Below are 13,560 nucleotides of genomic sequence, written 5' to 3' on the forward strand. Positions count from 1 at the left end.
GATGGCTTTGATTTTGAAAAAGGGGCGTGGCTAAGAAATACCAGATGTCGGAGAAAAGCGAGCCTCGTGTGGAAACTTCACTTCCCACTGATTAGCTGAGGTTTAAAGCACGTTAAGTTGCGTTCTTTCGAGTGTAAAAAGGGACATACTTGGAATGGAACCAAGTCCAGGGAGTAGTGGTTTTTGTAGGGGGTTTTGTATTTTAAGTTGTTTTATATAGTCTATTTAGTTGGGCTATTTTAGTTAAAGCACAGCACAACTTGTTCTATTCTGAGATAGGTCTTTTGGGGGATGGATATTTAATTGAAATTACTATAATCCCTTTTCATTAACTAAAGTGTTAGGAAGTCTTAGTTAGAAATACATCTTAATTTAAAGGTTTAATTGTATAATTTAATTTCTGTAAAATTGTTTCTTAGTTACTTATTGAATTTAGATTGGGGTTTATATTCTTATTATTATCATTCATGTAGTCTCAATCCCTTCAGGCATGTTGTTAAATAAACCTCATTACTATCAAGCCTTTTATGTATAATTCTTCTAAACCTACAATTTTGCGGCTTAAGCCTTACACTGCCTTTTTAATTAATATTTCTGCTAGGTTAATGTACTGACTTTAGTTGCAAGCCTTGTTTCCTAATGAAGGACAGTATTTCTTAGTGATTAATTTTAAAGGACGTGCAATATGAAGCTGGTCTTAAACCCTGATTTTACATTCCCCGATTTTACATTTCCCTGCATTGTAAGCTTTTTCAGCTTGGTCCCCTGCAAAACATATAATCAAGGTTCCATTACTACACAGGTTGAACATGTCATTAATCTTCTTAATTAATGTGTAACCAGGTTACTGCAATGGGTTTTTTACCTTTGAGAGGAAACTGCTTATTTTGACTTTTACTTTACGAAACCAGAGCATAAAAGTAATGACAGAATGGCAGAATTTTTTCAGTAAATTACAGACTCTTTGCAGATAGATCAGTAAAATTACCGCTATGCCTTTTTTGGCCCCTACTTATGAAGTAAGGTTTAATTTCTGCCATTCCTGGTATTTTGTGAAAGTCATTAATTCATAATTTTGCTCATTGTTTGGTTCTTACAGGAATGTATGTTGCTTCTACTAAACCAACTGGCTTCAATCTTGAAGTTACCAATTTAGACAATTCTCTTGTAATGACTGGAGTCAGAATCATGGTCGGAAGTCAGGACATACAGAGAGCTCCATCATATATTGAGGTTTGTTATATAGTATCTAGTAGTAGCAAAATTTACCAGTTTATGTACTTCAAAAAACTGACAGCGCCCACAATATTTAATCACCATATATTTCGCATTCAGTAAACTTCAGTGTAACCGGTACAAATAACTGCAATAAACGTAGGGCGGAGCCAATACCAGTGCTGATAGTGTTACTGATTCCCACCAAGATACGTGAAAATTATAATAATACAAAGCAGTTCGAGATATTTATAAATTTTAATATAAATGTTTTTCCATTGGATCTATGCCATATTAATCTACCAGAGTTACATTTTAAAGTATTAATAATTAACCACAGAAACTATTTCTCCCCACAACGTTGTTGCAAAAATCAGAAAATTTCCAGAATATTTACACTGCCAAAGTATCTCATTGCATTTTTGATGACTTATACTCAAGAAAGTATTGGCTGGTATCAGTATTGAAATGCCACCACTTGTAACAAGAAGAATTGTGCTATTTTCAATAGTGTAACCAATATTACAATACTGTACAATAGTGAATAAAATGTGTTTTCCATGACTTGCCGTAAGACATTGCTTTATGTCTAATGTGCATGTTTTGAAATTTGTGTCACTCTGTCTTTTATGTCTTGAATCTAATCTTGAAAATTTTACATGTTAATTTTTCATTTCTTTATTTAATGTTTATTGACAGCATTCTTATTCGAATGCATTTTATAAAATTAGCTTGCAACCCTGATTGCATAGTGTGTCCTTGCGTCATGTATGCAAAACGTTTAGTAGTGCATCATGCTTTCATTGTGCTAATGACAACTATACAACTAATATGAAGCTATTAATAATATCTGGCACCAATTTCAGTTGTAATTTAATCCAATTTCAGTTGTAGTTTAATTAATTATGTATTGTTCTCAGATTTTCGGAAGGAGCGTTCAAGCACAGTTGAGCCGCAATCGCTGGTACGATTTTGCATTTACACGAGAAGAAAGCCTTCAGGCTGACAAGAAAATTACAGTAACATTTGGGCCTTCACAGGATCCAGAAGGTGTTACCATGGTGGATTCTGTTAAAGTGTGAGTTTAAATTATATTTGGAGAGTTACATAGCAACATGTACAATGGCAAAAATTGCTTTTGTGTGTGCAAATGTTACACTATTTGCAAAGGTTACTTGTGGGTGTATTGCAGTCAAATAGTTCATTACTCGTACTGGGCTTTTCTGCCTTGTAGCAATAACAGAAAAGATTTTACATATTTTCTTAAATTATGCAGCATATTTGATGTGGAGATCCTCTTTCCCTTGAATATTTACCAACACAAGTGCATTGTTTGTGTGGCGTGCACGGAATGTATTTTAAATGCACTTTACATTCAGATAGGCTTATCGAGACCAGACCTACAGCGTATGGTGGCTTCCGAATCACTGTGCAATCTGCTTTCATCGGAGATTGAACCCAGGACTTCTTTATTTCAATGCATTACCACGATGTGATCAGGGAGGCCTTGCATGCCATTTGCAGCAAAAATTTGAAGTTGGGAGTTAATATACATACTTTTTTTTACCATCTTTGGTCTCCTGATGATATGATCGATTCCTGAATATATGTTCCCAGATTTTCCATTTTTCCATTTCATGCATACCATCTCCATGGTCCGTATGGAGTAACATGTCAGAATTTTCCTGCAATTTAAGTTTTTTCGCCCACGTTTACTGGAAAACATAATATCGAGGTTCTACTGTAGTCATAAATGAGAGAAACTACTACAATGAAACATAAATTTTACTCTGACTAAATAACTTTAAATACCTAAAAGTCATTAGTCAGGGAAAATATCAGAACATTTTATTTCATTGGGACCAGAAAAGAAGAATATGTAAAGCAGGAATATGAAAAATTGGGTTTCCATTGAAGTAGACATTATTCAGTTAATTACTGTACCTTTCCTTTTTGTAAATGAAAAGCTTGAGAGATTAGCAGAAAGTAATGTAGGATTTAATGTGGTAGCTATGTGGGGAAAAAATGTAATATGAAAGCTGAGAAAGTAGAAGTTTGAGTAGGTAGAGAATGTTCCACCACAGTATTGCAAAGGATAATCCATAGAGGCATGCATATTTTCAGGTTTGCTATGCAACTGGAAACCGGAAAAGTCAAGGAATTTGGTTGGTCAGGGAATAGTCAAGGAATTTTGCATATTATCTGTCATTTATGTGCATTTAGGAGTTACATGAGAACCAGTTACAAAATGAATGAACGGTTCATTTCCACTTCCGAATTTGGTTCTTGTGATTCCAGTCCCCTCAACAAAATTATGGTTCCTTCGCATTTCGATTCTATATTCATTCAATCTCGGATCTAGGTTCTTGGATTCATTACGACCGTCCGTTCATTTTGCGACTTGTTCTTGTGAACCTGTTCAAGACTGGAATTAGAGAGGCGTGAGGTTTTTCCTTAGAGAACAAGCTACTCAAGACGAAACCTTCGCACCAGACATCCTCAGAATTTCTTGCGGAAAAAATGTTGCTTTAGCTTTGTGTGTAGTTGGGAAATTTCCTTTCTTCAAGAACACACCCGTTCAGAACCTGTTCTCTTTTGATACGTGAAGCGGAACAGGTTGGTGTTTTGGATCTGCAATAACTGTATACTCCTTGAACCAAAGACAATGTAATACTTTCTGCCTTGAAGAGCAGAATTTCACATAACTGGCTGTGGTTGACGTCACACTGGACGGGTGCGGACGCAGAGTAAAAACAAATGGACTCACTACTTCATTCCCCCTGTGAACCTGTTCTGTGAATTTGAGTCCTTCGTTTGCGACCCGTTCAGAAGCAACCTGATCAACTAGTTCATTTGCTTGTTGTCGTAGTTTTTACATTGAAGATGTGTTACACCCGAGAAATTAGTGATTTTATGCAGTATCAGTGACGTCATTATTCAAATATGCACGTGTTTTGTGCATGTAGAATGAATTTATTTTTCAAAAACTGGTGCGAAATAGAGGAATTAACACATTCGGGTCTGGCCTCATAATACAGCATTTTTACCTCTGGCCTTCAGTTTTTGGTTGTTTTTCAAAAAAATCATAGAAAAAAATATTTTTAATTTGTTTTTATTTACCACACATTTCTTAAATCTACAAAACTTCCTCTTTTCAGTGAACAAAAATTTGTTAAATTTTCTTTTCATTTTCAGACATTTTTTAATATTTTTTTCTGCAATGTTTTGTGACAAAAAAAAGTACAGCATTGTAACAAATGTTAATATAGATATATTTTAAGTTCATAACCTGGAAATTTCAATAATTAACAATGCAAAAACTACATAAACTATCAATACATCTTTTGAATCTTGCATAAGAATACTTCTTATGTGCACATAACAAAAAATAATTACAAATTACAGGTAATTAGCTTTTGTATGAAAAAGTTCGAAACATTCAGGAATGCAGAGAGCAACGTCACAGCTGGTGCAGTAAAATGTTGTCTTTTCTTGCCCATTTGCCTTTGCCAGTTTCTTTTTTGTGCCTGTCTCCGCAAACTTTACATGACCTACAGCCTGTCTCCACAAACTTTACATGACCTACAGGGCCTTGACTTTTTCTCTGTAGGGGAATTTTCCTTGGAAAATGGCAGCCTGTTAGCCTATCTGCTGTAGTTGACATTGATGTTTGACCTTGAATATCTTTGCCCGCTTTGATGAGTAACGCTTCCCCTACTTGGATGATGAACGCTTCCAGAGACATATTATGATTTTCCCTGTTTACTTTCTTATAAATTGCATACACATTCACCACTGACCTAATGAACAAATGGAATGCAGAATTTTCGCTATGCGGGATGGATCTAACGACACCATGACGCCATTCTAGCCATTCTAAACAATGCAATGTACATCAACCCGACAACAAACAGTCGCAGGTGCGAGATAAAAATAGGACATGAGTCACCTAGCGGTCGGAATTTCAACCAAGAGGCTTGAAGGAACACGCACATGAGACGAACATGGCCTGTAGTTCAATCGGCAAAGCGATTGCATACTCAGGGTTGCTACGCGACTGGAAAACCTGGAAAACAGGGAAAAGTCAGGGAATTTGGTTGGTCAGGGAATAGTCAGGGAATTTTGCATATTTTCTGGAATTTATGAGTATTTTGGAGTTGCAGGAGAACCAGTTACAAAATGAACGAACGATTGATATCCACTTCTTAATTCGGTTCTTGTGATTCCAGTCCCCCCTAAAGATTCAGTTCAGAAACTTGTTCCTCTCGTCATTATGACTTCTAGTCTGTTACGTACAAAATTATGGTTCCTTCGCATTTCAATTCTATATTTATTCACTCTCGGATCTAGGTTCTTGTGAACCTGTTCAAAGACTGGAATTTGGAGAGGCGTGAGATTTTTCCTTAGAGAACAAGCTACTCAATACGAAACCTACGCACCAGCCATCCTCAGAATTTCTTGCGGAAAAAATGTTGCTTTAGCTTTGTGTGTGGTGAGGAAATTTTCTTTCTTCAAGAACACACCTGTTCATCGGAACCCGTTCTCTTTTGATACGTGAAGCAGAGCAGGTTGGTGTTCGGACAGTTCATTGGTTTTGGATCTGCAATAAAGCTTGAAGAGCAGAATTTCACATAACTGGCTGTGGTTGACGTCACACTGGACAGGTGCGGACGCTTAGTAAAAACAAAAGGACTCACTACTTCGTTCCCCCCGTGAACCCGTTCTGTGAATTTCAGTCCTTCGTTTGCGATCCGTTCAGAAGCAACCTGATCAACTAGTTCATTTGCTCGTTGTCGTAGTTTTTACATTACAGAGGTGTGTTACACCCGAGAAATTAGTGATTTTATGCAGTATCAGTGACGTCATTATTCGAATATGCACGTGTTTTGTTCATGTAGAACGAATTTATTTTTTAAAAACTGGTGCGAAATAAAGGAATTAAAAGTATGCTGGTCACATATCGTTGTTAGGCTAGCAATGTTGGTTGCATGCCAATAGTAATTTTATGTATTGTTTGCGTGTAGAATGAAATTGTGCTGAAAAGTGGTGAAGCCAAAGTTCCTTTTGTTTTATTACGATTTCATCATGCTACAAATGCAACTTTTACATGGTTCGATTTCGATTTATGTCTGTTAACACATAACTGCAGAGTTTTAGGGATTACTTAAGATTTTGTGAATATATGCTTTTGTGGTTAGGTTAGGAATGTCAGGTTTGGTTGTCTTAGAATTAAAATAAAGACCATGAATGCACTCTACTAAGGTTTTCTACATTCATTCCCACTAGTTTACGATACTTACTGTCACTTGTCAACCGGAGAATACCTTGTCCGTGGAAAGCGTGTATGATTGAGTAAGGTCATTTTGAAGTTTTTTTTTCAAATCCAAATAGTGCTCATTATTTTAAGGAAGGTTCAAATTTCGGGTCACATGATTGCCAAAATTCGATGATAATTAGTCTTCCTGCTAGGAAAATTTGAAAAAAAAAAATCATAAAACATTCGGAACTGTTACCTTTTAAAAGACAGATTTTGATGTTTTCCATAATATAAAATTGGTTCCAGCATGTGGAAAACTCAAATAATGGAGATATTTGATTCCAAAGTAAGGCCAGCGTATATATTTTTTTAGGTGTATGTTTGGTCACCGACCCCATTCAAGTTCTATTTCCGTAATATGTACTATTTTCAATAAATTAAAAAATATAATCATTAAACTTATTGCATATTTTCTAAAGGTACATGACCTAATTTTCTGTTGTTTCTTATTTGTATTGATATAGGCTAATTGAGGTTGTATACAGGTTACATTGTAAAGCTTTGATATATGCCACTTTTTTTTTTTTTACACCACCTTAATTGTAATGACTTAGTGAAAATGGGGAAGTACAATAGTTATTTATTTTTTCATTGAATAGCATTGTATCAATCACTTGGTAAATTTTCAGCTAATAACTGTGTATATTCATATTCATAATAATTAACGTGCCTGCATATTTATTTGAAAAACATGAGGTTCAAAAGCAAAAATCATGATGACAAACATGTCTGGAAAAATTTCATTTCTGGTCTGGAAAACCTGGAAAAGTCAGGGAATTTCATAATCAAAAAATCGTAGCTACCCTGATTTTGTTTTTGTCGAAAACACTAAATGTGAAATAACACATTGTAATGTTAACTTTTCATGTTTCTGAAGAGTGAGAGGTGCATTTTCCTACCCTATTTTGTCACGAATTGAAGCAAAGTGAACTGCAAAATGCGAAATTCTCTCTTAAACATGAAATTTAGAGTTTATATACCGATGCAACACTTCCGAAGTTTGAAAATATTCCTGAGAGTTATGCAATTCACAGAAAATTAATTAATTCTGCTGTATATATTTGGGATGCAAAAATGGATCCCTTTATACGGGAATATTAATACTCTGGTAACTAGATAAATGTGCTATTAGAAGTGATGTGTCTATTTTGTGTAATAAGTGCAGTTTTTAAATCAAGTTTAGGATTATATTAACAATTTTAAAACCAAAAGTTTATTTTATTTACTGCTTTTGAACCAGAAATTGACTGTTTTTGTACCAAAATTTTGCTTTTTTATTTACTGAAAATATGTGCCTATAATAATCCAACATTTCTGTTTCAGGTATGGGAAGACGAAGGATGCATTTGGGTGGCCAGAAGAGTCTGACGAAATAACAGCGAACAATACTACCAGTGGTCCTACAGGCACAGGGACAAGTACTGACAATGAGAATGTTGCTGTGACACCTCTTCCTCTGACTTCACTGGACAAGTAAGTAAAAAAATACCCTTATAAATCTATGTAGAACTGTACAAAATACACACACATTATCTTTGAATATTTCCTCTCTGTACCATCCAAGAATGCTATTTTAGAAAAGTAATGAAAATTGGCAAGTCATTGCCTTATGATAGGATTCATGTGTTTTAAAATTAATTTGGATATTGCGCAAGTTCCTCATATTAGCTATACTTTGTTTTTAGAACTGAGCTGATATTTATGCCAGTACCAGTGCTGATACTCTTACAGATACTAATATTTGGAAATCATAACAGTTTTAGAGTATACAGTCAACTCTCGATACAATGACCTTCACAGTTCTTGAAAAAACGGTAGTTATTTCGAAGGTGTCGTTATTGGAATTTGCACCAATTCTCAGCTTCAATGGAGCTCAAACAGACACGAAGATTCCTAGGAGATGGTAACACCCAGACACAAAGATTCCTAGTAGATGGTAACACCGTTTATCCTGCATAGTTATACAATCTGTTATGCACAGGATGTGTGTCGTGAAAAGGAAAATAGAACACGAAAACATTTTCACAAAAAAGGATTTTAAATAATGTTATTTTCTTGTAATTGTGCACAGTCGTTGCTCTTCCCCAAAATTCTTACAATTCTAGTTCATGAGAAACCTGTTTACACTGACATCTACGAAAAGGAAAACAATCGTTTATTGGTTTAGTGCAAACAAAACTCGAAGAATCTTGACACCAGTCGCACTGGACCAGCAAAGGTCTGGAGATAATTGGCCAGAATTAATGTTGGATTTTCTACGGGTCTACTAGAATATTGTCTGTAACAGGATTAAATGTTAAGATAAGATCTCTGGGGAGAGACACCAGAAAAAAAGCGGGGTTGTAAATTTTGTTCTGGTTCGGGTGTGCAAAATTCATCGTAAAAAAAATGTCACATTTTCTTTGCTTCAACTAACTTCATATTCATCCCCCTCCCCCATTCGAGAGTGGCCGCGGTGGTTCAGTTGGTAAAGCATCTGACTGCCACGCTAAAGGTCCCGGGTTCGATCTCTGCCCGGTTCAAATCCGGGAACTTTTGTAACGGAAGCGGCCCCGGTGCCCATCCAGCGTTGAATGACATGGGTACCTGGGAAAAACCCAGGGGGGGGGGGGGGGGGGGGCAAAGGCAGTCGGGGGCGTGATGTTGATCACATCACCCCCACTCACGACCGGATCAAGAAAGTGTGGGGAATTACCCCCACACCCCCTATATGCCTTCATGGCATGGTGCTAAGCACTGGGGAGCACTTTACTTTACTCCCATTCGAGGGAGCAATCCAAACTCTTCCCCGACTTGCATCGAAATCCAGCCTGAAAAAGGAAACATGCAACTTGCGATCTGTTTGCACTGAATGTGTATCCTAGGACACATTAAACCGCATCGCACTCGATAATCATTCAAGTTTGGAATTGGATTTCACTTTAAACTGTATATTTAGTCCCGATTAGCCGATCAGCATAAAATGAACTCAAAACAACCTTTATGAAACCTGCACATTTAAGATATCAAAATGTGAAATCGTTATTTACTCTCACGTTAATCGACGATTTAAGGTTGGGTTTAGGAATATTCTCGATGACAAACACCCACTCCTGAAAAAGTTTTCCCCTTGAGTATTTTTTTTTATCGGTCTCAGCGTCCATTTCTACATTGAACTCTTTTTTTTTTTTTTTTTTTTTCACCTGAATCGTTCTGAAGAAAAGCGGCGATTATATTGTGTGCATTTCCTTCCAACACTGCTCTGACTGTCCAGGAAGTTTATTCTTGTGTCAGATGTAAAATGAAACTTACAGTTTTGCTTATCAGATGGTGCAGGACATGAAGTTGTTTTAACTCTTGTTTTTCTCTCTGGAGATTGAATATCATTATCTTCAAATGAAAATAGCTTTGCGAGATTCAAAACAGTGAAGTTCCCACTGGATGAGTCATTGCTATTATCGGCAAGGGACAGCTAGCTAGCTGCATAGCTAGACAAAACTTTGGTGCCAGCTGCAGCGTAAAATCAGAGGACAGGCTGAAAGTTCAAGCAACAGGTGGTCGAAGAGAAAATCCTCTGCATTTTAAAGATTACGCAACTGTCGAAGACCGAATTTTTATCAGGAGTGTGAAGAAGAAAGAAATGATTCTTGTTTTATGTTTTTCCATGCAACACAATAATATGAGCAATATTTCCTATGCAGACAGCTGCATTCAAACAAGAAACAGGGACCTGAATTCTACAATTATTGCACTGCCATGCACACCAGTGGCGGAGAATGAGCTGTTGTAGGAGAAAGGAGGGGGTTACATTTTTTTCTTGTCCTACCTAAGAAGCTTGTTAGTATGATAAAAATATGCACCAGTGAAACAGAAAGTAAAATTCGTGTGGGTATTATACCGCGTTTGGTAGAACCTGTCCCGTTTCCCGCGCTAGGGAGCGCTCGACAGTTTCGGTGCCAATGAGAAACTAGGAAAAAATCGTCTGCTGGGCAGCGAGGAGCGAATGGAAGCCAGAAGAGAGGCGCTTACGTAGGCGCTGTTCCGACGTTGCATATTTTAATTGGCTGCCTGGCTTTGACTTTCCCCAGCACGGAGAGAAGCCAGCGATCGCCTAGCGCGGGAACCGGGACAGGTTGTAACAAACGCGGTATAATATGTCTGACAAATTTACAATTCATGATGGGTTAAAACAAGGAGATGCATTATCTCCATTGCTCTTTAATTTTGCCTTAGAATGTGCTGTTAGGAAGGTAAAAGAAACTAAAGAAGGACTAAAATTAAATGGTGTGACTCAGTTGTTAGCATATGCAGATGATGTAGACTTAATGGGGGATGATGTGAATACAATTAAGAATAATGCTAAAATATTTTTCAAAACTGCTAAAGAGATAGGTTTGGAAGTTAACAAAGAAAAAACTAAATATATGCTTACAGGCCGAAACCAAGTGTTAGGTAATAATCAAAATCTAATTATTGATAACAACTCGTTTGAACCAGTTTCCAAATTCAAATACTTAGGAGTAATATTAACAAATGAAAATTATATTAAAGAGGAAATAAAAAGTAGGCTTAATTCAGGAAATGCATGTTACTTCTCTCTTCATAAACTTTTGTCTTCTCGTTTAATATCTAAGAAACTAAAAGTTAAAATATACAAAACAGTAATTTTGCCTGTAGTATTATATGGATGTGAAACTTGGTCCCTTACATTGAAAGAGGAACATAAATTGAGAGTATTTGAAAATAAGATCCTTAGGAAAATCTTTGGACCTAAAAGGGATGAGGAGACAGGTGAATGGAGAAGGTTACATAATTTAGAACTACATAATTTGTATTCACGTCCAGATATTATTAGAATAATTAAATGAAGAAGACTTAGGTGGGCAGGCCATGTGGCACGAATGGGAGAGGAAAGAGGAGTTTACAGGATTCTTGTTGGGAAACCTGATGGTAAGAGACCTGTAGGAAGTCTAAGACGAAGATGGAGGGACAACATTGAGATGGACCTAAAGGAAATCGGTAGGGATGGAAAAGGGTATATAGAACTTGCTCAAGATAGGGAAGATGGAAGGCCTGTGTTGCTGCAGCCATGAACCTTTGGGTTTAAAAAGGCTAGGGAGTTAGTTAGTTAGTTAGTATCCTACAGTTTTTGTTCGTTTTGAAGAACGTATTCAGAACTGGTTGCTTCATTTTAGACGCCAAAGGAAAGGAGGAGGGGTCCACTTCCACCCTCCACATGTGCAAAATAATCGTGGCTGAAACAATCGACATCACCCCCCCCTTCCCCCTACATGTTTGCTGGCAGGAAAAGAGGGAGAAGTCACTCAGGCAACTGAGCACTTTTTTGGCATATATTATGACATGGGCAAAGGTAGGAAAACGTATGAAGTTGGAAACTGGAGTTATGATGCACAAAAGATCGAAGTAAACTTTTGCGGAAACCTGGATGACAACGTGTTAAGCAGGTTGACGATCTTTGGTTGGGCTATGTGGCTTTGATTATCCCTAACAGTGTACAGGGAACAAAGAACACGTTTCGAAATAAAGCAGTTACGGGAAGTTGTCAACTAAATGTAGCAGTCATTTCGGGCTGCTCCCTATCCCTCGAGTTGTCAGCAGCTCTTAGGACAAGGAAACAAGCCAAGGTCGATTTAAAATAACATTCAAGCACATTTGATCTTCTCTTCTCGCGTATCCAAGAGCAAGCTAAATCACAATGGCATAACAAGCCTGGTACGTTGGGTAGGGGCCCTCGGGTGCAGGGTATAATACATCGGTGCACTTGGGAGAGGGGAGGGCAGAGGTCAAGTGCTATTGGATCTCATTGAAGCATGGTGTCTATTTTTAGATCAGACCCACTTGCAAAGGTAGAGCGCTCATGAAGGGAATGAGTGCGAATAAAATTAGTGCAACAAACTTATTTTTTGGCTGACTTCCTTCAATTTTTAAACTTTTTTCAAATTTTTCACGGTTCCCGGGAAAAGTGCCATTACTTCGAGAGGGTTGTTATATCTGGGGGTCGTAGAATCGAGAGCAGACTGTAGTTTTTAATTACAGAGAAACTAGTACTCACTTTTCCCGCAAAACGTTTTTTTTTTTCTTTTTTCCATTAATTTCAATGATCACTGCCACCATCTTCGTTGGAACTTGGTGCACTGTTGCTGGCCGATCCATCAGATCTATCAATAAAAGAATCCAACAGCACCTAACTGATGCAAAAGAAAAGCCCAAGCCATCTTGGTCTTGCTAAGCACATCAAACACAATAGCCATAAAATCCAAAAGGTACATGTCAAGCACACAGCTCACACACTCATAGACACCAAAATCAAGGAAACGCACACCATCGTCCGCTACCCTCATGAGCTAAACATCGATAACAGACAGGAACACCACACTTGGATTCTCCTACTACAACAGTTAGCGCCAGGCAATAGCAGATGACATGGATGCAGAGGGACAGTTGACAACTGCACCTAGCGGTAGCCAGAGAAATAAAAACAATGTTCCAACGAGGATAGTGGCAGTGGCCACTGAAATTAATAGAACTACGTTAAAAAACAGTTTCACAGAGGAAGTGAGTACTAGTTTCTCTGTAATTATCTACTACCGCATCTCTCATTTCCCAAATATGGATATGTTTATTTAATTATAACTGTGTCATATAAGTCTTTGCTTTAAAATATTCATAATGTCACATGTAATAATTATTTAATCACAAAATCCATTTCATCTCTCAAAGCTGTTACTAATAGAATGAAAATATGAATTTTTCATCATTTCCTAGTTATTCAGACTGTGAAAGCATTTCAGGACTTTTTTGCGGACCCTGTGAGATTCTCTGTCTTCAGAAAAGTATCAGCTGGGATTGGTGATCAAATTCCAAATTATATTTTTAGATACTGATACCACTAATATATCATATTAACTGGTTGCTAAACTAACAGCAATTACAGCATTGTGCAAGAACCAGTACTTGAATATCATGAACAATTATGAGTTTTTCAGTACATTGATTTGGTTTATTTTGCGTTGCTTTTCTGCCACTTT

General features: G+C 37.1%; 1 protein-coding gene across 3 annotated transcripts in view; it reads left to right on the top strand.

Annotated features, from left to right (window-relative positions):
- The window catches only part of poe (E3 ubiquitin-protein ligase-like protein poe), a 206,180-nt gene that overhangs the window by 106,706 nt on the left and 85,914 nt on the right, over positions 1-13,560 (top strand). For all 3 annotated transcript variants that reach the window (XM_083109941.1, XM_083109943.1, XM_083109942.1), the window contains 3 exons: positions 1,100-1,233; positions 2,136-2,293; positions 7,856-8,005. In XM_083109941.1, the coding sequence (XP_082966067.1) occupies positions 1,100-1,233; positions 2,136-2,293; positions 7,856-8,005 (442 nt within the window). The remainder of the gene's footprint in view (positions 1-1,099; positions 1,234-2,135; positions 2,294-7,855; positions 8,006-13,560) is intronic.

The sequence above is a fragment of the Lepisma saccharinum genome, chromosome 23 (assembly GCF_977018435.1).
Source record: "Lepisma saccharinum chromosome 23, izLepSacc3.1, whole genome shotgun sequence".
Taxonomy (NCBI): Eukaryota; Metazoa; Arthropoda; class Insecta; order Zygentoma; family Lepismatidae; genus Lepisma; species Lepisma saccharinum.